Source organism: Apium graveolens, chromosome 5 (genome assembly GCF_009905375.1).
Source record: "Apium graveolens cultivar Ventura chromosome 5, ASM990537v1, whole genome shotgun sequence".
NCBI classification, from domain to species: Eukaryota; Viridiplantae; Streptophyta; class Magnoliopsida; order Apiales; family Apiaceae; genus Apium; species Apium graveolens.
In genome coordinates, this window is record NC_133651.1 from 121452186 (window position 1) to 121479970 (window position 27785).

The following is a 27785-nucleotide window of genomic DNA, read 5'->3' on the forward strand; positions in this document are numbered from 1 at the left end:
CTTTATTCGGTGAGCAGTTTGAAATTTAACTCCCCTTAAATTTATTAGTTTGTTTTTTTTTTTGAGAAATCCCGTTCGAAGATTGCGAGAATAAGGGTCATAATTGGAAATTTAACTCCAAAAAAAATTGTATATTTCCTAGTTTAATATCTGGGCCAAGACCGGGAAAGTTTTGGGAACAATGGACCAAAATGTCATTTTTGAGTGTTAAATGGTCCAAAATGTCACTTTTGAAAATAATGAACCAAAACGTCACTTCATAACGGTGGTTCGTTTTACGTTTTGTTTTTTTAATGCAAAACGGTACATGGTGCTCCGTTTTGACACTTCTTTCTTTTAGTTTTTTATAATGTGTAAAATGTTAGTTAAAATAACGTTTTATCTCAAAACGATACATTATATAGCGTTTAGTACAGAGCCATTTTTAACACCCAGGCTATTGGGTCATCGTTCTGACCAAGATGACTGTTACAAAAATGGGATGGATGAATAAATGATGATGATATGAAAGCTGTTGTTTCGGTGACTAGTAATAAATATAAATACATTCTTAATGGTTCAACCAACCACCTAAATCCATACTACCAAATATGCATACATAATACACACACATATATAACTGAATCCCATATTACTTGCAGTTCCTTATTTATTCCCAGAGAAAGAGAGAGAGGAGAGAAAGAAGAGTTACAGCCATGGTGGGTCCAAACAGGCCTCAGATAGTGTTATTCGGATCCTCCATTGTTCAGATGAGTTACAGCCATGGTGGTTGGGGCTCCATTCTTTCTGATATCTACTCTCGCAAGGTATTATCGCCCCCCCCCCCTCTTGATTTGTTTGTTTACAATCGGTTTATTTTAGTTGGCAAAAATATGTTCTTGATAATAAAGATTGCACCTTTACATCAAGATTCTTTTATTTATTGATTAGTATCATCAAATAGTACTCTTTAGTTCAGTAGTTAAGCTTGGCAATTCAGAAATGTGTGTTTTTATATGTTCTTATTAGTATTATCAAATAGTACTTTTTGGTTCTGTAGTAATTCAGGGAACTGTGTGTATGTGTGTCTGTGAGGCCTCGAAAAAGAAAGGTACACTGATTTTCAGCTATTGCTAGCAAATAACCTCATTTTGTGGGACAATGTTTTATGGAGTTTCTGTACGAGTTTTGAAGATGATCTTGGAAAATCATCTAGTTTACTGTTGATGTTATTGTGCATATCTAGTTAATTTCTGTACTGATAAGTAATTAAGTATAGGGTCAATGAAGACTCTGTAAATAAAAGTTGCAGCTTGCAGATATGTTCAACAACTTCAAAGTTTAAAATTAGAACTAAAGCACAATGAATCCAATAATTCTTCTAAGATACCAATAGATGAACAGGCGAATTACTCACTATTTTGTACCTGTGTTGAATGAGAAGCAGAGGGCCTCTTCGCAAATCTGTTGAGAACCCTTACTTAAAGTTGATGTAAACTGAGAATATCAATTACAACATAAAAAACATCTCCAGTCTCCAAAAACTTTTCTGTACCTCTTTTGAACTGTTTTACTCCCTCTTTATTGCATTGTGTCGACACTGTTGATAGAAAACTTTATTTAGTCACAAGTACTTGTAATATATGTTACTCGATTCTTCAGCTTTGGTAGCCGTGCTCGTGTCTGACACTCGAACATTAATCAAACAATACTTGTTCCATCGAATCCTTTGTGTGAAATGTGGACACTTTGACCATCCGAAAAGCCCCATAGAAGATGAACTTGGTTTCAAGAAATAATAGAAAAAAAGGGAAAGTAGGAAAACTAATTTGCAAAGTCTCGTACAAAATCGTGTTTAATTGTCAATAATTTTTATAAGATTTTATGTAATATAGTTGTTAATTGACAAATCATGATGCGTCTCCATACTAGTGTCCAAAAAACATGATATAGTCCGTGTGCCCCCATTTTCCTGAAATCCCAAGTCCAACACTCTGGCGTATGTTGTATCCTATACTCCGTACCTGTTCACTTAGGCATTTTTCTTGTTTTTTCTATATCTGACCCCGAGTTAAACATCGCATTTTGATGATGCACATTTATTCATCACATATTGGTGGAAGATTTTGTAAAATACAGACCAAGCTAAACCTCGCATTTTGCACTGTCATTCTTCTGCCCACAAGATAAGATGCTTTTTATAGGAAGAATTCTGGGAAACAATGATTACATAAAGTTGTTAAGTCAACTGAGCTCAAGAACTCGTGATCATTTCGTTATGTTGACGTACTAAGCATCTGATGTCTAGTGATTGTTCAGCCCTATATCCTTTGAGACATTGGATATATATCTTAGTGGACCTGAGGATCTTCAGAGTTTAGACTCGAACTTTGGGTTGATCTTCACAGATGATTTAGCAAATGTGGCTATGGGTTAGAACTTTGTATCCTACAGCTACAAAGTTCTGAGCTCTCTAGTTAAAATTTTTGTGATATACGATCATAAAGGCTGCCCATTTCATTACATATTAGTTTACTATACTGCAAACTTAACACATGAAGTTATATCCTGGTTAGCAGAAGATCTTTGACGACCACTCTGAAATTGAAACAAAACTGAAAATATATTTTTCATGATACTTGTAAGACCATTTATATTTTCTTTCATGTCTATTGCAGGCAGACATAATATTGCGAGGATACTACGGTTGGAACTCCCGGCGTGCTATTGAAGTGCTTGATGAAATTTTTCCTAAGGTGATGTAATTTAGCCTGGAGGTGTAATTGACATTAAAAAATGTCTACATCAAGATAAGATCTTAGATGTTGCAAGTGGCGTTTTAGTGGTTACAACTTTCCGTTCTATCTGATCTCAAATTTTACAAGTGATAACTTGTATGTTGGGATAGACATCCCTAACCCCAAAGTCTTTACTCTTTACCATTATCTGCAAATATCAGTATTACATCGCATAAATACTATTGATCTTAAATGTAAAAATAAATGACTAAATTGCAAAAAGAGACTATCCAACTCAGCTAAGTATTGTGGTAATACTTGTGTATTAAATTACATATTAATTTACAAATTTTATCACTAATTGTTATTTTTTCTTTAGCAATTATATATATATTCGGATGATATTATTATATCACTCATCTTTCTTCATGTAATTTTAAGATCTCTAATTTTTGGGCCAAGGAGATTTGTTGATTTCAATGGTGCTTTCTTCATTTCAGGATGCTGTCGTTCAGCCTTCCTTGGTAATTGTCTACTTTGGCGGTAATGATTCAATGGGGCCTCATTCATCTGGTCTTGGTCCTCATGTACCACTTCCTGAATATGTTGAAAACATGAGGACAATCGCAATTCATCTCCAGGTAGCTAATCTGGTTTATATTCCTTTTGAGTATAGTTTATTTGGTAAGCTTAAATGGAAGTTACTATTTGATGCAACAGAAAAGTTCTATTGCAACACTAACAAAACACAATGTAGTGGTATCTCCCTCGCTCCCTTTACAGGATGTTTAAGGTTCGAACCTTGTCAAAGACAAGGTGGGTTTGTGAGTGTGTTTAACTAGCAAAAAGATAGCAAAAAGAATAACACTAACAACACAATGTCGGGCATGGTACCTGAACATAAGTATTTATGAAATGAGCACAGAGTTTTTCATTTTCTTAGTTGTAATAATAGAGTGGTCAATTTAGAAGCGCATGTGGTAATTGCATTCTTGATAGCAGATAGCACTGAGAGATTAGTATTTGTTTACTTAGGATAACACTTTTAATCTGTACAGGGAAGTCTAAGATAAATCATAAATGCTAAATTGACCTACATTTTTATCGAATAATGAAATTTGAATGATGATTATGAGTGCTGCTCTGATTAAGTGAGAGACTTGTAAAAGTATACAATTACAGATATTTTTCTCACAAAAATGGCAACATATACTGAAGTCACGGTCCAGTTTTTTACTCTTGAGATTATAGAGAATTGTATTCTAACATTACTCCCTAATGACCAGAGCCTTTCAGATACAACTCGCATAATTTTTCTTAGTTCTCCGCCTCTCAATGAGGTTCATCTACGTGAGAACCAGAGGTACTTCCAACTCATTGATGCAATGTGTATATGTGTTGTTATATATATGATCTTCAATTAATAAGTTATTTACTGAAATCAGTACAGCATTAAGTGCGGTAGTTCGAACAAATGAGCTGTGCCGAGAATATTCAGAAGCTTGTATAAACTTGTGCCATGAGGTGGGAGTGAAAGTCGTTGACCTATGGACTGCAATTCAGCAAAAAGATGACTGGTTGACTTCTTGCTTTACGTAAGTTCCTTGACATTATTGTTCTTTCTTCTTCATTATTCTGGTTAGAGCTTTAATGATCTATACATAATCTAGTGTATGGAGCTGGTAGCCAAACATTATATTAGATGGTGAATCCTCTAAAGTCTGATAGGAGACCTCTCTGTATTAAAGGGTTAACTTTCCTTCCATGCTAGTACTCCATGAACAGACAATTGTAATTGTAAACAACTCCTTCATCTATTGGGTCCCAAAAGGAATCTAGTTTGACCTTCCTGTAGAAGTTTAATTTCTCTCCATTGTGGAAACAAGCATTTTTTATGCTACTGAAAATCTGTGTTTTTGAAGTACACTTTTGTCTCGTCTTAGTGAAAGGCACAAGGAAGCTATGTTGCTTCACTTATGTACTTTTGTCTATGCTCTCAGATGTCTTCAAATCCATTTGTTGCACAATAAACAACTCTATATATTTTATTTACATTAATCAGGTGCAGACTTGCACAGTTATTCTGAACATATAGGTTACAACCAAATTGTTCATATTTCTATTTATTGTCTCATTTTTAAACTGCCTACACAACCTGAATGTTTAATTTCTATTATTTATAAACACACTTTATGGAGCAGCTGCTATAGTTATCCATCAACTGATCATGGGTGAAGCAAGTTCTAGTTTTGTTTCTTTCTGGATACGCATATTGTTATATACATAGAATGATTATTGTTGAAATACGAGAGCACTTTTATAACTTTTTTTTTCTTATTCAGAGACGGAGTTCATTTATCAGCTGAGGGAAGCAAGATAGTCGTGCATGAGATACTAAAGGTGCTCAAAGAAGCTGATTGGACCCCTTCCTTGCACTGGAAATCCATGCCAACAGAATTTGCAGGGAAGTCACCTTACAATCTTGTAGCTGCAGATGGAAAAAGCACCCTAGATCCATCCGACTGGACTTTCTATAGAGAAATCAAGTGGGACTAAAATTGCTGAATAATCTACCATCAGAAGCTTAAAAAAGGGCCTAAGAATACGAAATACTGATGGAGTAAAATCGGGAAATTTCTGCAAATGACGATTAATGATATTATATGTGATTTGTTAGGCTACAATGTAGACATGGATATTATACAAGTTTCGTTAGTCTACAATGTTTACGTAGTCATATTCCAATTTATTAAAAGCAGTTCTATTTTATTAATGTTACCACTTACCAGCTTAGCCAGAATGTATTTTATGCTTTATGAATGAATCAGTTAGTTGAGTTGTACTTGATCAATCTTCAAAATTACCATTTGTAGAAAATTGACACTTAATTTTTTCTGTCTAAAAGATGAGAGTTGCGTTCAGGGGCAACTAGAGAAAAAAAAAATCGTTGCAGAAAATTTTGTATTTGGCTGGCGGCATAGAAGAAGACAGCATACACTTCAAAAACCTTGTATATATATTCCACCTTTTGTTCGTTACTAATAGCTACAAAATCAACACAAGTTTCTCTAGAGTACATCCCAACAAAAGTTCAAATGTTTACTATCAGGAGATTACAAGTAATTTAAGCGAATGATGAGTGATAATAGACTTCAAACTTTTGTTTGGATAATAAAAGACTTTAAAATTTTGTTAGTAAATGACAAGTTCTTAGTAATCATAGATGACTAATCCCAGTAACCAAATCATAAATCTACACAAATTTTTGAAGTGCTACATAGTGACAGTCTGTGGCATGCCACTGGCGTAGACATGAATCTTCAAGACACCCATACGATCCACACAGATCCGAGAATTCGTAAAGATTACATGGGTAGCTCTCCACTGTCTGAAATAACAACTTTGCTTCTGGGTGCCCCATCTGGTTTCCCTTCTGCTTCAATCTTGTAAACAACATCCATCCCAGAAAGCACTTTGCCAAACACAACATGATGGCCATCCAACCTTTACAAGAGACCAAGAACATACAGAATACAGATCACTTGGACAATACTAAATAAACCACAAAATGCATGCTGAAATTAAATCAAATTACTTATTTTGGTATAAAATTACTGTTGATTGACTCACTGTTGTTAAACTCATTTCCATATTTATCAAGCTTACTTTTTTAGTTATTCAATTAACAACAGATTTCTAATGGGTGAAACTTAAAAATGAAATTCGGAAGTCAAAATTATCATTATGTCAGTGAATGTATGAAACATATCAATAGAAACCACGACAAAAAAATTATCAAAGCAATTTTGAAGTCCAACTCCAACACCATCCAGAACACTAGTCTTCCTGAAATATACCTATTATTTCTTAAGAAAAGCGGAATATTATACAAATTAATAAATAAAGTAACAGAAAGGACAACAAAAAAATTACCATTTGGTTATTACAGTAGTTATGAAGAACTGTGAACCATTAGTATCTGGTCCAGCATTTGCCATTGACAAAAAACCTGCACTCAAAAGAGGGAAAGATATGTAAAGATCGTCCAGATGATGGAACATCTTGTTCATCTTAAACTCAGCTACATATGAGGAATTTATTAAAATGGCATCGAGATTTACCTGGAGCCGTGTGCTTCAGCTTAAAGTTTTCATCAGCAAACTTATCACCATAGATCGACTCCCCACCGCTGCCATTACCAAGAGTAAAATCACCACCCTGGATCATAAAGCTGGGTATGATTCTATGGAATTTGCTTCCTTTGTAATGGAGATGCTTCCTATTCTTTCCTTTACCTTTCTCCCCTGCAAAAAGAGAATCACTCACTATTATACTATCCTTACTTTCATTATAAGTTTAGCTGACTTCACATAAGAACAGTGAGTTTAATGCTTCGCCCCTCCCGCAACCTTTTACCATTAGAATCAAAAACCTGCCCATGTATCCACTTCATAACTGTGCATTTCAGTAACCTTCTATAATGACAAAAATAAATGGATAATATAGACACCAAAAATTTACATTTCAACAATAGTTTGTTTGATAACATCCGATGTTCACTTGTGGATAGTTGACCTTACTCTATTGTTAAGATCACTAAAGTGGAAACAACATTTTACTCAAATTAAAAAGCACTTAATAATTCATTGACAACTTTCCAAGCCAAGGAAGTTGTCTTAAATAAATGAGTCCATGGGATGTATTTGCTTAAGATAACTGTTAATTAAAATTCTATCTGACTTCGCAAATATAGTTTCTGCTGAAATATTTAGTACATAACATTACTATTTTAAAATCTTCATTTAGACTCTGTTTATTTACTAGAGGGTTCTCAACTGACAGAATTTTATAAGAATTAAGCTTTACTAGGTCAATTCAACTGCTTTTAACATCTTAAAGAAGACTGTTTATCATTCCAGCATCAAGACATTTGCAAGGCTAATCACTATTAAATGATAATCTTTGGCCAGGTTCCATATCATGCTTATCAACTGATAAGTGATAACATGTTACAGAGAACATGTTGTCATTTCAGTAAAATATAGGTATCCAAAAGACTAATTCTGCAAAAAAGTAACCAAACAATTAGACAAAGGTATGTAAGGGAGCAAAAGTTACTTGGCTACCCGTGCAAAGAGCTCGAAAGTTTTCTGAAAAATAAACATGAAATCAAATAGTTAGACTATCTCTGATGGGGCAAAAAATTAACAAAGGCTCATTTTCTATAGGGCTGGACCACTGTACCTGCTGTCAATGGAACTGTTCTTCCAAAGAGGCCCATGACAATACGACCTGAAAAAAAAGAATTAATATGTATGACATAATCTCAAGGCATACAACCAGCTATAATAACAAATCATACACATAAGATGTCCATTTTACTAATGTTACATAACAGCATAATGGGTAGTAGAAGATTTTTCTAACGGAAAAGTGGAGATAGAAATTGTATATTTCATCAGATGTGTAAAAATAGTAATTCACAGAAGCTTATTTTTCTATGTGCGGAGTATAATAGGAAAATCTGTATGGTTTTGACAGATTTAAATATTTAAGAAAAGAATAATTAAGAAAATGCACATGTATTATTCTGGTTGGGTTTAGAGCCAAGTCTATATGGATTTAACGGATTTAATAAGAACATAATTCAATAGACGCACATGTAAATGTCGAGGTCGTGTATAAAGCATTCGATGGCTCAATATCATGAAATACATGAGTAACCACAAATCAACCTAGCATTTATACAAACACAAATGGAAACATACCCATAGGTTTGCCACCAATCTCTATGTCAAAGTAAACCTTGCTGGTGACCCCTTCCATATCCCCATCCAACACCTTCACCTTAATATAACACATACAAATATGGACAGCTCATTTCTAAAATTTCCATCAAAAGTTTAATAATACAAAGTATAACAGCAAAAGAAAAAATCGAGATCATTCTAAATACAAACACAATTTTAAATATTTGGTGTACAGGCATTACTCATTCACACATACATAACAATCATAGTCATCCAAAATTGTTGATATAACAGAACATGAATATGAAGTATATAATACAATGTACGGCATTCTTGTAAAACTATAGAATTCAACTTAATTAGAGTAATTGTGTGTACCTTGTGAGGGAGCTCTGAAGTAATAACTTTCCGATCAGATGTGACCCCAGAATCATTTAACCGGTTCTGACCACAAAATCAAATCAAATAAGCACAATTAAATAAATTGTTTAAAAAGTATACATAAAAATGTGTGTGTATTTATTATATAAGAAAGATTGAAAAATATAATAGGAGGAATTGAATATAGGGGAATATACGAGAATAAGAGCTAAGGTTCCAAAAAGAAGAAGAATCCAGATAACTACAGCAGTGAAGAGCTTCTTCCCCGTAGCCATTTCTTGTAAATCTCTAGACTTTGCAACTTTCAATGTTTCAACTACTTTTCTCTGATTTGTTTCTCAAAATTCATACGCCCACTCTCGTTTAATTTATTTTGTTTTTCCCAAAGAAAAAAAAAACAATATCAAAGATGTTGTACGTGGAAAAATATAGTTTTAAAGTTATTCTCGCTTTACTCCCAACAGTTCAAATAAATGCAAATTTGACACACAACTTTCAAGAGATACACATTCCGCACAGCTCAACTATAAGACCTCCGGTAGAAAACACCCTTTATTCATATTCCGTCATGTTTTACCGTGAAGTAACGATAAGCCGAGGGTATTTGGTTTATATATAAATATGTAAGCCTTTTTGTAAAGGCAACACAAATAATTGCAAGATTTTTGAAACAGATTTGTTAATTATGGCTGGAAGATGTGTATGTGGTAATTGGAACATCGAACAAATAACATGGACGAAAGCAAATTCAGAAAGGCGATTCATCACCTGTTCCGATCGAATATGCAATCAAACATTCCGTTGGTTGGATGCTCGGTAGGTGGTAGAGCTCAAGTCATTATTCTGGGCTTGATTAGAAGGATTAATTGTTTGGAAGCTGATAATAAAGCGTTTGAAATGGCTTTGGGATCAGAAAGAAAGGAAAAAAAATCTGGTTGTTTCCAGTGTTCATGGACCATGGCCGATTTTAACCTGGATTGTATTTTTTACCATTCTAATGTGCAAGAAAGAGGGAAATGGAGAGATATAATCTTTATGTAATTGTTGACAATTGTAATGTATTTTTGTCTAAGATCAATGATGTGTTTTTAATCTTTATGATGTGTTTTTAATTTTTTGTAAACAGCGAATATAAAATGCAGAGAAGATAACTAAAAGATGTAAAAATATTATAGCAAAAGTCATTGAGATAGATCTGTCTACATAATTTTAGAAAGCATCGAGAGTCATCTTACACAACATGAATTGATCAATCCTAGCCAAAAGATATAGTAGCAGATCGACAAACAAAAGATGGTCCAAATGAACTTAAATTGCAGTGAAATAAGTGTCCTAATCAGCTACTTTTCTCCTTCTAGCGGCATCAACTTCCATTTTTTTAAGGTAGTGACGGATACTTCAAACCCCTCAATTGGTTCACATTGAACATTCAGTGGTCCTAACTTAGAAGGATGTTTAAATGGCTTCATAATACCACCATGTGAAATGGCCTTCTTCTAAGTCTGCGGGCCATTCTCTTCTTCTTTGTCTTTTTAATATCAATTTCATTGGGATATTTAATTGTTAGTACGAAGGGCGGACACAAGAATTGTTGCGGGCAATTTTTACTTTTAAAACTTGATTTAGTACATTATTATTACCGACATTAGCAAGCGGTTTTGAAAATAATCAAAATAAGATAATCACTTAAAAATACGTCACCAGTTTCGTTACGAAATCCAACTTCACAAGTTCATTCACAAAAAAGCACATCTTCATGGTTTAAGTTGCAATAGGCAAAATTAAAATAGGTTTTGTAATTGATACACTAGATAAAAAAATAGTCAAAATATGTGTGAAAATCTCTGGGAGAGATGAAAATTTATTTCAAAGATGGCACACTCAACTTACTCAAAAAGGAAGTAATTAAAAATTACTCAACAAGTGAATTTGAAACAGTGATCAGTCTGATGACCGGTAAGGATGCTTTTACAAAAATGAGGAAGGTTGACTTGGCTAGAAGACCGAGAGAAAGAGAGGAAAAAAATACAATAGAGAAGGCTGAAAGAGAAGCAAACGATATCAAAAAGGCTAAGGAGATGGAGATGTTTGAGAAAATATCAAATGAGCTGAAAGCTATAGGATTGAGTAGAGTTTCTCTAGATGGTGTATTTCTCAATACCAAGACTCATAGATTCTCAAGGTACAAAGTCAAGTATTTGGACAGTTACTCAGTGAATGAATGGTTAAATCTTGTGGAAGCACTCAGAGTGACTGAGATCATTGAAAAATTAAAGTGTTTTGTTAGACTCAAGGATTTAATTAAATCTCAGCCTGGTTATGAAGAGTGTAGCTAATTCTGTAAACACAAATCTCTTTATAACTGTTAAGTGACATTCATGTATAAAAGTCTCTATCTTTGTATTCTTTTTGTCTTTCAAATTTTAGCTTGAAATTAGTCTTGTTATCAAGTATGAATTTGTGACATAATGTTCTCACAAATTGGGGGAGATTATTGTGTAAGAAATGCCTTTACATAACAAGAGTATGCCACTTTGACAATCCCAAGATTTAGTTGACTTGTAATCTTATGTATTCTGTAATGATATTTCTTGAGTCTGTAAAATTATTAAGTAGACTAGACTGAATTATTTTTCAATAAACAACCCATAAGTTATGATTAAATCTCTGGAATAAGATCAAGGCTGATCATGACTCAGAATGAAGATAAACTGTTTGGTGAACACCTTGTAGTGGCTTTGACATTGTAGCATGGATAATTATATTAGGAGTAAAAATTACAACATCCAATCCAACCGTCTTGATAGATGTTGAAATTGTTGCATCTACTAGAAGTGAAAATTTATTTGGTGTTATTTCCAACATTTAGTAGAGAGAGATCACCTGCCTAGGAGGATTACCAACTGAGCCGTGTGCCTTCTTTATGTCATCATTATAAGAATTTATCCATCCTTTTAACTGATGTAGAGTTCTCGGTTATTGTTCATGAGTTTGTCTTTTCTTTCAGACCATAAGTTTCAAGCAGCAATTAGCATTTTTGTAAAAAATCTTTAGTTAAAAAAATAGCCGCACAGTCCCAAAATAACTCGTACCATTCCTAAGTCGGCTATTTACTTGATAAATTAAACATTTAATAATACTCCCTACATCCCATTTTATGTGAACCACTTCTCATTTTTAGATTTTCCAAAATAAATGAACCTTAAAACAAATATCCCATTATAAAATATATTTTAGGAGTATTTATGTCTAAATCAGCTTTGGATTCAAAGTACAATGACACAACTTTCCTGTGCATGAAAAAATCATTAAATTAGGTAAAGACTCGTAGAAAAAGTCATGGAAGAATCATTATATTAGGTAAAGACACGTAGCAAAAGTTATCATAATTTAATCATAAAAGTCATACCACTACATTAAAAGTTAGGTACATCTATATTACATCCAGTTGCTACTACTTCATTTAAGAATATAAGTCATATTTTAGCAAAAATTAAATCACCCGAGTAGCTATTGAGTTTATAAAAAAGCCACTGCTTGTTATACATTAATACCACAGTTCATCTCACATGAAGTATACCACTACAAGAAAACTGCTCCTTACCTGTGCGAGGCAATTTATGTGTTATTGTCAAAAAATTTGATGACTTCAAACATGAATGATTGCAATGATAGAAACACGTTATTCAGACAACGTGATGATTATTCGTGAAAAGCGTTGACTATCGCAGTAAGTAATTCATCGATATTTATTGCAGCTTCTTGGTGTTATAGTGCTTGTATTGATCTAAAGAAGCCAAGATCCGGTATATATAATTCTAGGATGTTTGGTGGTTGAAAAACCAAGTTAATATCAAATCCATCTTTCCCTGCCATGCGAATAAATTCTTCATCATTGATTCTTATTTAAGGCCTAACATTATCTTATTGGATGTGGATTGTTGGCGAAGACAAAAGTGGTCATCTTTGTCGTATTTGAGGAAAGACTTCTTCAAATAAACATGTCATGTAAACATTTTTACTAACATAAATGCATGCATTTGTTTTCAACGTTTTGGAGACTCAATTTTTACTACTCATTTGAGCCGATTCTTTGTGTAAAAAACAAAAAGTTCTAATTTTTCCTTCAAAAATTGTGTTATAGGCAACCGCCGCGAGCCACATCACGTTTGTGATTAATCCTTTACTTTTAATATTTATACTGAGATAGTACATCTTGGTTTCTTTAATTTGAAAAAATCACTTTCCGTCAATATGAGTAACATTAAACATGTTCTCAAAATCGGGGTTTATATTCAATAATTCGGGTTTAATTTTTTGTAAATAAAAGGCTATCGGGCAACTTTATTTTCATGTGTAAGTGAGGATTTAATTGCATTTGTATGAAATCAAATATTAACTTATTTGATTCGTCGATTAAGACTAGATTTGACCATATTAAGAACACTCTTATACTTTTTTGACGTTTTAAAGGAACACGCAACACCTCATTTTCATCAATTTCATTTTTTTTTCTACCTACTATACCTTTTAAATTGAATAAGAAATGAGTTTAGCAATCCTCAGCTGAAAATATTTTTAATTTACATCCATTTTCTTTTGATAGTGCTAATAAAACAAGAAATATATACCTACATCATACCCTTTTTTTAATTTATCATCATGCACTAATTTCTCAAATAAAAAATAATATATACGTTGTCTTTTATTTCATGTAAATTTCACCATTTTAATATACCGTGTTTACATGTGTAGATTTATTAGTTTATAAAAATGGGTTGATATATTATAAAATGGGTGTGGTTTAAATAAGTAGAGGGAAATGACTATGTATAATGGTACCACATATTTATCTTTCTATACCGTAATTAGAAAAAGATGGAAAATTATCGTCAATCAATTTCATCAAACTATAATAGGAAATTGATTTCTTAAAATTTTGTGTAAAGTGGATCGGCTGTGAGCATTTTTTAATGTTGCATAATTTTATTAGAGAAATTGTTTGGGAATGATTAATATCAATCAATTGATAAAAATATTTTATCAAAATCAAATTAAATAAAATATTTTTTTTTATCAACATCATTACTTAATAGTTTGATAAAATCATAAATGTATCTTAAATATTTGTATATTTTTTAATATTAAAAATAAAAATATTTTTTAAATTTTTAATACATAATTTTATATTTAAAATTTGATAAATTTGACGGGATTCTAGATGGAGGCGGCAGATAAAATTTTATATTTGGAAAAAATATTTCCTCGGATCTATGAAAAAGAGAAGGAAAGAAAGAAATAATGTGACGCACGGTTTAAAAAAGAGACATACTAGTACTACTTGCCCTAGTTAACCACATACAGCAACTTGCACAGTAGTTGCAGCATCTCCGATCAATAACTATGACCACTTCTTATCGGCAAATGACGTCACCCTCTCCCCTCCGATCACCCTCCGATTCCGACGACAGCGATCACGACTCTTCCATCACCACCTCCGACAATCCTCTCCGTCACGCCGACCTCTCTTCCACCATTTTCCGATCCTACATCGAAATCTCCGGCAACACTTCGCCGGATTTCTCAAAGATTCAGTCTTTCTTAACTTCCTCACGCGCCGGCGCACTCTCTTGCCTCATTTGCCTCGAACGGATCAAACCCACTGACCCCACTTGGTCTTGCACTTCCCGTTGCTTCGCTGTGTTTCATTTGGTTTGTATTCAAAGCTGGGCTCGTCAAAGTTCTGATCTTGCTGCCGCACGCGCCTCCACGCGCCTCCCCATTTCTCCAGCTGTGGCGGCGTCTGATGTTCATGCTATTTGGAATTGCCCCAAATGTAGAAGTGAGTATCTTAAGAGTAATATTCCTAAAATTTATTATTGTTTTTGTGGGAAAGTTGAGAACCCGATTCGTGATCCTTGGGTATTGCCCCATTCTTGTGGGGAGATTTGTGGGAGGGATTTGTTTGATAAATGTGGGCATTCTTGTTTGTTGTTGTGTCATCCCGGACCGTGTCCTTCGTGTCCTCAATTGGTCAAAAGTGTGTGTTTTTGTGGAGCAATTCGGGATGTTAGGCGTTGCGGTGTTAAGGATTTCTCGTGTGAGGGTGTTTGTTCGAAAAGATTGGATTGTGGGAGACATAAGTGTGGGGAGACTTGTCATGAGGGAGAGTGTCCACCTTGTCGGGAGCGCGGGGTTTATAAGTGTCAATGTGGGAAGGTGGAAGAGGAGAGGGAGTGTTATGAGAGGAGTTTTAGGTGTGAGGTTCCTTGTGGGAAGTTGCTTGGGTGTGGGAAGCATGTTTGTGAGAAAGGGTGTCATAAGGAGGAATGTGGGGAATGCCCGCTTCAGGGGAGAAGGGTGTGCCCGTGTGGTAAGAGGGTTTATCAAGGAATGGCTTGTGATGTGGTTGTGCCATTGTGTGGCGCAACTTGTGAGAAGATGTTGAGCTGTGGTTTGCATAGGTGTCCTGAGCGATGTCATAGAGGATCTTGTGCTGAGACTTGTAGGACTGTTGTTACAAAGTCATGCAGGTGTGGGAGCTTGAAAAAACAGGTAGTTTTGATGACTGCATGTAGTAGTTATTGGTCTTTTCTATTTGTGCAGATTTTGTTTTGTTTTCTGGATGATTTTTTTAAATAGTTTGAAATACTGGACATAGACTGAATTTAGAATAGGTTCCTTGTTATCAAGATTTGGCATGTGAAAGAAAGTGTCAGAGTGTAAGGGATTGTGGACGCCATGCGTGCAAGCGACGTTGCTGTGACTGGGATTGCCCACCATGTTCAGAGGTGTGTATTGTATTATTTGGGTCAGAATATGTAGCTATTTAATAATGTATTACAGTTTGAGTTTGGTTGAAATATGCATATTAATGGAGAAGTTTCAGATTTGTGATAGGAAGCTTCGTTGTAGGAACCACAAATGCCCTTCTCCATGTCACAGGTATTCTTTCTTTGCACAAGTAACTCTCATCTCATCATGTACTAATATGCATTTGCTACAAATTATTAAATGCTTTGTGAACATTTATCAATCATCATTGTCGTCCAATATATGAGTCTCAATCTATTTTATTGGTATTTATACTGTTATAAAATTAATGTTTTACCTTGTTAAGCATTTTAAAAAATTAAAAAAAGTATAACTTGATCTCTTGTCATATCCTTTATATTAATATATAGATATTGATTATAATTTGTTTTGTGATATTTATAGAAAGGAAATATAAACGCTAAACATCTTACTTAGTTTTAGTGTGGTGATTTGTCAATTCATCACAATCATAACAAAGATGATCTCTCTTGTTAAGCATTTTAAAAAAATTAAAAAAAATTATAACATGATCTCTCTTGTCATATCCTTTATATTGATATATAGATATTGATTATAATTTGTTTTGTGATATTTATAGAAAGGAAATATAAACGTTGAACATCTTACTTAGTTTTAGTGTGCTGATTTGTCCATTCATCACAAACATAACAAAGATGAATTAGAGAGAGGAAATAACTTATATCTATATAATGGGATTTTAACTACCTAGATTTTCATTATCAAACACAAACGAAGACTTAGATGATTGTTATTTACTATTGTAGGGGTTCTTGTGCACCTTGTCCTGTGATGGTGAAGATTTCATGTTTCTGTGGTGAGATGCACTTTGAGGTATGTTAATTGTATACTTGTAATTGATTATGTTAAATATAAAAGGAATTCTCAAACTAAAATTTAAGAAGCAGGCATCTGTGGGCAGTGGGCATACCACATAGCAGATGTGGTTGAGGTGCATATATGGCGTTCATGTTGCATGTATGGTGTTGTACTGGTATTTGGAGTAGAGAGTGCGTGAAGGCGTAAAATATGGAAATTTTCAAAGTTCTTTAATCTTATTTAATATGTTTCCAATTATAATTTTTATGTGGTTGCTTAGTTACCCAGACTCTTCATTTTGTTTCGAGTACCCGTGTCGGACACTCGACACTCGGACATGGGTATGGACACTTGGACACTTTTTTTAGGCCAAAAACATGTAAATTTTTCAGAATATTTCCGAGTCCGACACTTGGATACGAACCTGTGTCCGACACCCATACCCTAGTGTGGTTGTGCTCATAATTTCAGTAGCAAGCTATAAAGTATGATTATGTTTTTTCCTTTTTATCTTTCCGTATGTTATTTTTGTATAAATTTCCCATCTTTAGGTTTTTATGACCTACAACTCTTACTTGGAATTGGTGTTAAGTAATGACTTAAAAAAACCCAAAGTATATTGATTTTAATTTGAATAATAGTATTAATTGTTAGGTCACACTTTCACTGTAGAGGGGGTGAATACAGTGTTTATTACAATCAAATCAAACTTCAAGAACTTATGTAACAGAAAACAAACTTTATTTAAACAATAAACTCTGTTACAATCTGGAACTGTTATCTCTCAGTGATAAACAAAATATCACGAGAGCTTCTAGAGTTATAATAAATAATATTCTCGATAATGATAACACCTCTAGTGTAAACTCTATTTCTGTGTTTATATACTACACAGTTACAAGATATTCGCTAATTGATATGGAATATAATTCTGCTTCCTAAAATATATCAATCAGATATCTTCTATTCCAAGTATTCCATTCTTCACGGAATTCCTTCTTCATGCATATCTCTTCTTATGTTTATCTTGATCTTCTTAACTTTAATCAGCTACTGTCCTTATCTGATCGTCCTTCAGCACTTAAGTTCTGATATCTATCTCCTGATAACATAAGTACTGATATCCCTTAAGTTCTGACTTCCAGTACCTTAAGTTCTGACTTCCAGTATAAGTACTGATCAGTTAAGTACTGATTTGTTCTGTTCAAATAAGATCTGAAATCTAAACATAAAACATATTAGCCATGACATTATCAAATATATCTAACAATCTCCCCCAACTTGTAAATTAACAAAATATACAAGTTTAACAGATATTTGATGATGTCAAAAATATTAAGTACAAATGCATGAAAAATAGACAAGATAACTACAACTTACAGTCCTTAAAGTTTTTACCAATTCAACTTCTGATAACAACTTCAACCTGTATAAATATCAGAATTTAAGCAGTTGTAGATCTTCGACTTGGCTTCATCATTTTCCGATCTCTCTGATGTCAGGAGTTGTTCTGAGATAATTCTTCAACAAACATTTCTCAGCATATCTGAGTTCATCAATCATTCTCCGTTTGACATCTTTAAGCTCTGCAGTATCTTCACCAGTTTGAAATATTGCAGCTCTGAGATCATTAATCTTTGCTTTTCTCAACTCCCGATCTAGTCTTATGACATAAGCTTTGTTAGACTCTAGATTGAATTCAAGCCCCTTAATACCAAGATATGTTCTGATCTGTGCAGTATTAGGCTTCATATCAACAATATCACCATTGTGATTTCTGTACTTTGGAACATATCTGCTGTCAGACTTAACAGAATAAAGTCTTTTCTGTCTCTGAATCTGTTCCTTTAAGTAGTTTGCAGCAGTCTCTGTTATTCTGTCATCCACTTGAAGTAAGAATAATACATGCTCCAATTCTTCAAAATACTTCAATGGAATGACATTTTGTCTTATATGATAAACCCTACCATCTGTCATGAAATACAACATGATGTATTCTTTCAAGTAGGTATGGTAAACCATCTGTACAGATTCTAGTTGATTCAATCTCTCAGGAGTTGCTCCAATACCTGGTTCACTCAAGGAAGTCGGATCATCAGTAGTGTTGTGTACTCTTCTTTCATCAGCACTTCCCAATCCAGTTTTATCTCTAGCTTCCTTTCCAGTAACTACTCTTGCTTCAAAACCACTTAAAGTAGTCTTCAAAGATTGAGTCTGTTTTGCTTTAGTGAATCCTGGTAGGAGTGTTTTAGATTTATCTTCTGATATCAAGTTAACTTGAGCACTGTCAGAGGTTACTTGCTTCTTCTGAATATCAGAACTTACAATTTCTTGACTCTGAACAACTTGAGCCATGTCAGAGGTTGTTTTAAGAATTTTTCTTGAAGTCAGAGCAAGATTATGTTTTCCATCAGTAATTTCTTCTTCCTCAGGAGGTACATAAGGCTTGATAGGTTCACCAACCTTTTCTTTACCCTTGGATCTTGGATCTATCTGTGGTTGTGATCTAGCCAAAGTTTCTTCAGTATGTATCCTCTCTTTGATCACAATGCCTTTAGGTTTTGGAAGTAACTTTTTACCAGAAGCTTCAGATTTAGATGTGACTTTCTCTGATTTAAGTCTGGCTTCTTCTTCCTTTAAACTTTCCAAGTCCATCCCTGGATTTTCTTGAAGAAATAACTGTCTTGACATTTCCTCATCAAGATCTAGAAGTTCATCAGAACTTATCCTTTTACCAGCAGCAGAACTTATTCTTTTCCCAGTATCAGAACTTGTTCTGTGACTAGCTTGTCTTGATGTAAATCTTCTACCTTGACTATGACCACTACACATTCCAGAGTTTCCTTGGTCATCTTTTCCATCATCCTGTCCTTGCAGTGACTTGTTGGTTTTGCATTTGGACTTAATTACCTTCTCCCCCTTTTTGGCATCAGCAGGTAATAAAAGAGAGATAAGTAGTTCCACTGAGGTCTGGATTTCAGTAAGTTGCGATTGCTGAGAAGCTTGATTTGTCAGAATTTGATCAATCTGAGCTTGTTGCTTCTCTTGAGTTTTCTCAATGTAAGCAACCCTGTCAATGGTAGGTTGGAAGAACTTTTTCTTATCAAGTTTCCAAACTTGTTCCTGTTTAATAAAGTTCTCCTGAATCTTGTGTAGCTCTGCATGAGTGTTGGAATGAAGACCTTGTAGATGTTTAGTACTCAATGCAGTGACTCTAAGCTGGGTTTTAAAATCATCAGAATTTAACATTACATCAGCTTTAGTCAAGTGCTCAGCAAGATGTAAAGCATTTGGAACACATGAAACTGAGTTCCATTCCTTAGTCCACTCCTGTCCTGCAGGAGTTTCACTCCAAGGTACTGGTGCATCCCTGATAACAAACTCCTTTAGCAGTTCAGACTTAGGAAGAGTCAATGGAGAAGTATGTCCTGAAGGACCTGCTGCATCAGCATCTACAGTTGTAGCAGCTTCACCAGTATCTCCAACATTTGCAGCATCACCAGTATCTCCAACATTTGCAGCATCAGAACTTAAAGAATCAGTATCTTCTGATAAGACAACTGTATGAGTAGCAATGGAGGCTTCAACATCCTCTAATTGCTGATCTGATACTAAGTTCTGATCAACAGCTATATCCTGATGCTCACCTAAAATCTGATCATCATCTTGATGCAGAGAAGGTGTTAGTGATAACTCAGGAGTTTGAACAGCATCAGTAACAGGTGTTGTGGAAGGATTATTTGCTGTTGGAGCTTCTAAGAAAAGTATTTCAGGCACAACCAAGTTCTGAATATCAATTTCAGCACTTGTGCCTGGATCAACAAGAGATAAAGAAGGTAAATTAGCCTTGTCAGATACAGGTTCTTGAAATGGAGTTGATGGAGAAGAAGTGACTGGAGCAAATTCCTTGTCTTGTGAGATCAGAGATTCCTGATCCCCTTCCTTAGCTGCTTCCTCCTCATCATCTGAAACTGGCCTCTGTGCCCTCTGTTTCTTGTACTTCCTTGTTGATTTGGATTCCTTGGGAGTTGCAGGAACAGTCATACGTCTAAGCCTCTTGAGAAGCCTAGAACCCCCAATTGCAGAATCCTTCTGAGAAGTTGCCTTCTCAGCTTCATAAATCATAGGTTCTGAAGAAGGAACCTGATCTTCAGAATCTGTTTCATCTCTCAAAGTAATCCTCCTCTTCTTCTGAGATGTTTGAGAAACAGTCTTTGTTCTCTTTGGCTTAGAGGATGTAGGCTTCACAGTAGGTGCTGAAGAAGAAGGTTGAGCAGTCTGTGAAGTGGAGAGATATGATTTGAGATAAGTTCTGAGGGTAGGTTGAGTAGAATGAGAGGTAGGGACTGAGGTTGATGGATTTTGGTTATGGTGAGTTGGTTGAACATTTGAGTAAACAGATTTGTAAGTAGCTGGATCAGCATTTACCAGAATCTGTTTCACAGACTGAGGAATCTGTAATTGTCTCACCATTGATTTCTTTGTGTCAGCATTTATCAGGTCGTTAAAGTACCTTTTTGCAACCTTAAAAGGTGGGGTTTGAGTGCTGACTAACTGGGGTTCAGCAGTACAATACGTATAAATAAGTTGACAGAATCTAGCAAAATAAACAACATCTCGATCCTCTGTCATCCTATCCCCAATAAAACCAATTATTCCAGTTGCAAAATCAAATGAGTTTGATGGATAGCATACCCGATGTGCTGACTCAGAATCTAATCTGATCAGCACATCGGGTATGCTATTATCCATCAAACTCATTTTGATTTTGCAACTGGAATAATTGGTTTTATTGGGGATAGGATGACAGAGGATCGAGATGTTGTTTATTTTGCTAGATTCTGTCAACTTATTTATACGTATTGTACTGCTGAACCCCAGTTAGTCAGCACTCAAACCCCACCTTTTAAGGTTGCAAAAAGGTACTTTAACGACCTGATAAATGCTGACACAAAGAAATCAATGGTGAGACAATTACAGATTCCTCAGTCTGTGAAACAGATTCTGGTAAATGCTGATCCAGCTACTTACAAATCTGTTTACTCAAATGTTCAACCAACTCACCATAACCAAAATCCATCAACCTCAGTCCCTACCTCTCATTCTACTCAACCTACCCTCAGAACTTATCTCAAATCATATCTCTCCACTTCACAGACTGCTCAACCTTCTTCTTCAGCACCTACTGTGAAGCCTACATCCTCTAAGCCAAAGAGAACAAAGACTGTTCCTCAAACATCTCAGAAGAAGAGGAGGATTACTTTGAGAGATGAAACAGATTCTGAGATCAGATTCCCTCTTCAGAACCTAGTGATAGATGAAGCTGAGAAGGCAACTTCTCAGGAAGGATTCTGCAATTGGGGGTTCTAGGCTTCTCAAGAGGCTAGACGTATGACGGTTCCTGCAACTCCCAAGGAATCCAAATCAACAAGGAAGTACAAGAAAACAGAGGGCACAGAGGCCAGTTTCAGATGATGAGGAGGAAGCAGCTAAGGAAGGGGATCAGGAATCTCTGATCTCACAAGACAAGGAATTTGCTCCAGTCACTTCTTCTCCATCAACTCCATTCAAGGAAACCTGTATCTGACAAGGCTAATTCACCTTCTATTCTCTTGTTGATCAGGCACAAGTGCTGAAATTGATATTCAGAACTTGGTTGTGCCTGAAATACTTTTCTTAGAAGCTCAACAGCATATAATCCTTCCACAACACCTGTTACTGATGCTGTTCAAACTCCTGAGTTATCACGAACACCTTCTCTGCATCAAGATGGATGATCAGATTGTTAGGTGAGCATCAGGATATGGCTTGTTGATCAGAACTTAGTTATCAGATCAGCAATTAGAGGATGTTGAAGCCTCCATTGCTACTCACTACAGTTGTCTTATCAGAAGATACTGATTCTTTAAGTTCTGATGCTGCAAATGTTGAGATACTGGTGAAGCTGCTACAACTGTAGATGCTGATGCAGCAGGTCCTTCAGGACATACTCCTCCACTGACTCTTCCTAAGTCTGAACTGCTAAAGGAGTTTGTTATCAGGGATGCACCAGTACCTTGGAGTGAAACTCCTGCAGGTCAGGAGTGGACTAAGGAATGGAACTCAGTTTCATGTGTTCCAAAATGCTTTACATCTTGCTGAGCACTTGACTAAAGCTGATGAAATGTTTAATTCTGATGATTTTAAAATCCCAGCTTAGAGTCACTGCATTGAGTACTAAACATCTACAAGGTCTTCATTCCAACACTCATGCAGAGCTACACAAGATTCAGGAGAACTTATTAACAGGAACAAGTTTGGAAACTTGATAAGAAAAGTTCTTCCAACCTACCATTGACAGGGTTGCTTATATTGAGAAAACTCAAGAGAAGCAACAAGCTCAGATTGATCAAATTCCTGACAAAGCAAGCTTCTCAGCAATCGCAACTTACTGAAATCCAGACCTCAGTGGAACTACTTATCTCTCTTTTATTACCTGCTGATGCCAAAAAAGGGGAGAAGGTAATTAAGTCCAAATGCAAAACCAACAAGACACTGCAAGGAAAGGATGATGGAAAAGATGACCAAGGAAACTCTGGAATGGGTAGTGGTCTTAGTCAAGGTAGAAGGTTTACATCAAGACAAGCTAGTGACAGAACAAGTTCTGATACTGGGAAAAGAATAAGTTCTGCTGCTGGTAAAAGGATAAGTTCTGATGAACTTCTAGATCTTGATGAGGAAATGTCAAGACAGTTATTTCTTCAAGAAAATCCAGGGATGGACTTGGAAAGTTTAAAGGAAGAAGAAGCCAGACTTAAATCAGAGAAAGTCACATATAAATCTGAAGCTTCTGGTAAAAAGTACTTCCAAAACCTAAAGGCATTGTGATCAAAGAAAGGATACATACTGAAGAAAACTTTGGCTAGATCACAACCACAGATAGATCCAAGATCCAAGGGTAAAGAAAAGGTTGGTGAACCCTATCAAGCCTTATGTACCTCCTGAGGAAGAAGAAATTACTGATGGAAAAGATAATCTTGCTCTGACTTCAAGAAAGTTCTAAAACAACCTCTGACATGGGCTCAAGTGTTCAGAGTCAAGAAATTGTAAGTTCTGATATTCAAAAGAAGCAAGTAACCTCTGACAGTGCTCAAGTTAACTTGATATCAGAAAATAAATCTAAAACACTCCTACCAGGATTCACTAAAGCAAAACAGACTCAATCTTGAAGACTACTTCAAGTGGTTTTGAAGCAAGAGTAGTTACTGGAAAGGAAGCTAGAGATAAAACTGGATTGGGAAGTGCTGATGAAAGAAGAGTACACAAACACTACCGATGATCCAACTTCCTTGAGTGAACCAGGTATTGGAGCAACTCCTGAGAGATTGAATCAACTAGAATCTGTACAGATGGGTTTTACCATACCTACTTAAAGAATACATTATGTTGTATTTCATGACAGATGGTAGGGTTTATCATATAAGACAAAATGCTATTCCATTGAAGTATTTTGAAGAATTGGAGCATGTACTTTTCTTACTTCAAGTGGATAACAGAATAACAGAGACTGCTGCAAACTACTTAAAAGGACAGATTCAGAGACAGAAAAGACTTTATTCTGTTAAGTCTGACAGCAGATATGTTCCAAAGTACAGAGATCACAATGGTGATATTGTTGATATGAAGCCTAATACTGCACAGATCAGAACATATCTTGTATTAAGGGGCTTGAATTCAATCTAGAGGTCTAACAAAGCTTATGTCATAAGACTAGATCGGGAGTTGAGAAAAGCAAAGAATTATGATCTCAGAGCTGCAATATTTCAAACTGGTGAAGATACTGCAGAGCTTAAAGTCGTCAAACGGAGAATGATTGATGAACTCAGATATGCATGAGAAATGTTTGTTGAAGAATTATCTCAGAACAACTTCTGACATCAGAGAACTCAAGAGATCGGAATGATGAAGCCAAGTCGAAGATCTACAACTGCTTAAATTCTGATATTTATACAGGTTGAAGTTGTTATCAGAAGTTGAATTGGTAAAAACTTTAAGGACTGTAAGTTGTAGTTATCTTGTCTATTTTTCATGCATTTGTACTTAATATTTTTGACATCATCAAATATCTGTTAAACTTGTATATTTTGTTAATTTACAAGTTGGGGGAGATTGTTAGATATATTTGATAATGTCATGGCTAATATGTTTTATGTTTAGATTTCAGATCTTATTTGAACAGAACAAATCAGTACTTAACTGATCAGTACTTATACTGGAAGTCAGAACTTAAGGTACTGGAAGTCAGAACTTAAGGGATATCAGTACTTATGTTATCAGGAGATAGATATCAGAACTTAAGTGCTGAAGGACGATCAGATAAGGACAGTAGCTGATTAAAGTTAAGAAGATCAAGATAACATAAGAAGAGATATGCATGAAGAAGGAATTCCGTGAAGAATGGAATACTTGGAATAGAAGATATCTGATTGATATATTTTAGGAAGCAGAATTATATTCCATATCAATTAGCGAATATCTTGTAACTGTGTAGTATATAAACACAGAAATAGAGTTTACACTAGAGGTTTATCATTATCGAGAATATTATTTATTATAACTCTAGAAGCTCTCGTGATATTTTGTTTATCACTGAGAGATAACAGTTCCAGATTGTAACAGAGTTTATTGTTTAAATAAAGTTTGTTTTCTGTTACATAAGTTCTTGAAGTTTGATTTGATTGTAATAAACACTGTATTCACCCCCTCTACAGTGAAAGTGTGACCTAACAATTAATACTATTATTCAAATTAAAATCAATATACTTTGGGTTTTTTTAAGTCATTACTTAACACCAATTCCAAGTAAGAGTTTAGGTCATAAAAACCTAAAGATGGGAAATTTATACAAACATACGGAAAGATAAAAAGGAAAAAACATAATCATACTTTATAGCTTGCTACTGAAATTATGAGCACAACCACACTAGGGTATGGGTGTCGGACACAGGTTTCGTATCCAAGTGTCGGACTCGGAAATATTCTGAAAAATTTACATGTTTTTGGCCTAAAAAAAGTGTCCAAGTGTCCATACCCATGTCCGAGTGTCGAGTGTCCGACACGGGTACTCGAAACAAAATGAAGAGTCTGGTAACTAAGCAACCACATAAAATTATAATTGGAACATATTAAAAGATTAAAGAACTTTGAAAATTTCCATATTTTACGCCTTCACGCACTCTCTACTCCAAATACCAGTACAACACCATACATGCAACATGAACGCCATATATGCACCTCAACCACATCTGCTATGTGGTATGCCCACTGCCCACAGATGCCTGCTTCTTAAATTTTAGTTTGAGAATTCCTTTTATATTTAACATAATCAATTACAAGTATACATAACATACCTCAAAGTGCATCTCACCACAGAAACATGAAATCTTCACCATCACAGGACAAGGTGCACAAGAACCCCTACAATAGTAAATAACAATCATCTAAGTCTTCGTTTGTGTTTGATAATGAAAATCTAGGTAGTTAAAATCCCATTATATGATATAAGTTATTTCCTCTCTCTAATTCATCTTTGTTATGTTTGTGATGAATGGACAAATCAGCACACTAAAACTAAGTAAGATGTTCACGTTTATATTTCCTTTCTATAAATATCACAAAACAATTATAATCAATATCTTATATCATATAAAGGATATGACAAGAGAGATCATGTTATAATTTTTTTTAATTTTTTAAATGCTTAACAAGAGAGATCATCTTTGTTATGATTGTGATGAATTGACAAACACCACACTAAAACTAAGTAAGATGTTTCGTTTATATTTCCTTTCTATAAATATCACAAAACAAATATAATCAATATCTATATATTAATATAAAGGATATGACAAGAGATCAAGTTATACTTTTTTAATTTTTTAAAATGCTTAACAAGGTAAAACATTAATTTTATAACAGTATAAATACCAATAAAAGATTGAGACTCATATATTGGACGACAATGATGATTGATAAATGTTCACAAAGCATTTAATAATTTGTAGCAAATGCATATTAGTACATGATGAGATGAGAGTTACTTGTGCAAAGAAAGAATACCTGTGACATGGAGAAGGGCATTTGTGGTTCCTACAACGAAGCTTCCTATCACAATCTGAAACTTCTCCATTAATATGCATATTTCAACCAAACTCAAACTGTAATACATTATTAAATAGCTACATATTCTGACCCAAATAATACAATACACACCTCTGAACATGGTGGGCAATCCAGTCACAGCAACGTCGCTTGCACGCATGGCGTCCACAATCCCTTACACTCTGACACTTTCTTTCACATGCCAAATCTTGATAACAAGGAACCTATTCTAAATTCAGTCTATGTCCAGTATTTCAAACTATTTAAAAAAATCATCCAGAAAACAAAACAAAATCTGCACAAATAGAAAACCAATAACTACTACATGCAGTCATCAAAACTACCTGTTTTTTTCAGCTCCCACACCTGCATGACTTTGTAACCAGTCCTACAAGTCTCAGCACAAGATCCTCTATGACATCGCTCAGGACACCTATGCAAACCACAGCTCAACATCTTCTCACAAGTTGCGCCACACAATGGCACAACCACATCACAGCCATTCCTTGATAAACCCTCTTACCACACGGGCACCCCTTCTCCCCTGAAGCGGGCATTCCCCACATTCCTCCTTATGACACCCTTTCTCACAAACATGCTTCCCACACCCAAGCAACTTCCCACAAGGAACCTCACACCTAAAACTCCTCTCATAACACTCCCTCTCCTCTTCCACCTTCCCACATTGACACTTATAAACCCCGCGCTCCCGACAAGGTGGACACTCTCCCTCATGACAAGTCTCCCCACACTTATGTCTCCCACAATCCAATCTTTTCGAACAAACACCCTCACACGAGAAATCCTTAACACCGCAACGCCTAACATCCCGAATTGCTCCACAAAAACACACTTTTGACCAATTGAGGACACGAAGGACACGGTCCGGGATGACACAACAACAAACAAGAATGCCCACATTTATCAAACAATCCCTCCCACAAATCTCCCCACAAGAATGGGGCAATACCCAAGGATCACGAATCGGGTTCTCACTTTCCCACAAAACAATAATAAATTTAGGAATATTACTCTTAAGATACTCACTTCTACATTTGGGGCAATTCCAAATAGCATGAACATCAGACCCGCCACAGCTGGAGAAATGGGGAGGCGCGTGGAGGCGCGTGCGGCAGCAAGATCA

The 27785-nt window shown here is 35.1% G+C and overlaps 3 protein-coding genes across 3 annotated transcripts in view; 2 read left to right on the top strand and 1 right to left on the bottom strand.

The window, feature by feature from the left end:
* Positions 1 to 503: 503 nt before the first annotated feature.
* Positions 504 to 5553, top strand: LOC141724441 (GDSL esterase/lipase CPRD49). The gene is made up of 6 exons (XM_074526597.1): positions 504 to 806; positions 2658 to 2735; positions 3218 to 3358; positions 4004 to 4080; positions 4163 to 4312; positions 5060 to 5553. The coding sequence occupies exons 1-6, from the start codon at positions 696 to 698 to the stop codon at positions 5271 to 5273; spliced, it is 771 nt and encodes a 256-aa protein (XP_074382698.1). The 5' UTR covers positions 504 to 695; the 3' UTR covers positions 5274 to 5553.
* Positions 5554 to 5772: 219 nt separating this feature from the next.
* LOC141724442 (peptidyl-prolyl cis-trans isomerase CYP19-4-like) lies at positions 5773 to 9231 on the bottom strand. The gene is made up of 8 exons (XM_074526598.1): positions 9046 to 9231; positions 8846 to 8911; positions 8486 to 8564; positions 7962 to 8009; positions 7844 to 7867; positions 6839 to 7021; positions 6651 to 6726; positions 5773 to 6221 (listed from the first exon to the last, which is right to left on the bottom strand). Exons 1-8 carry the CDS (start codon positions 9121 to 9123, stop codon positions 6083 to 6085), a joined length of 693 nt encoding a protein of 230 aa, XP_074382699.1. The 5' UTR covers positions 9124 to 9231; the 3' UTR covers positions 5773 to 6082.
* Positions 9232 to 14117: 4886 nt separating this feature from the next.
* Positions 14118 to 27785, top strand: part of LOC141724443 (NF-X1-type zinc finger protein NFXL2) — a 35737-nt gene continuing 22069 nt past the window's right edge. The window contains exons 1-4 of the mRNA XM_074526600.1: positions 14118 to 15403; positions 15526 to 15639; positions 15738 to 15793; positions 16450 to 16516. Coding sequence (XP_074382701.1) covers positions 14252 to 15403; positions 15526 to 15639; positions 15738 to 15793; positions 16450 to 16516 — 1389 coding nt within the window. The 5' untranslated portion in view covers positions 14118 to 14251. The remainder of the gene's footprint in view (positions 15404 to 15525; positions 15640 to 15737; positions 15794 to 16449; positions 16517 to 27785) is intronic.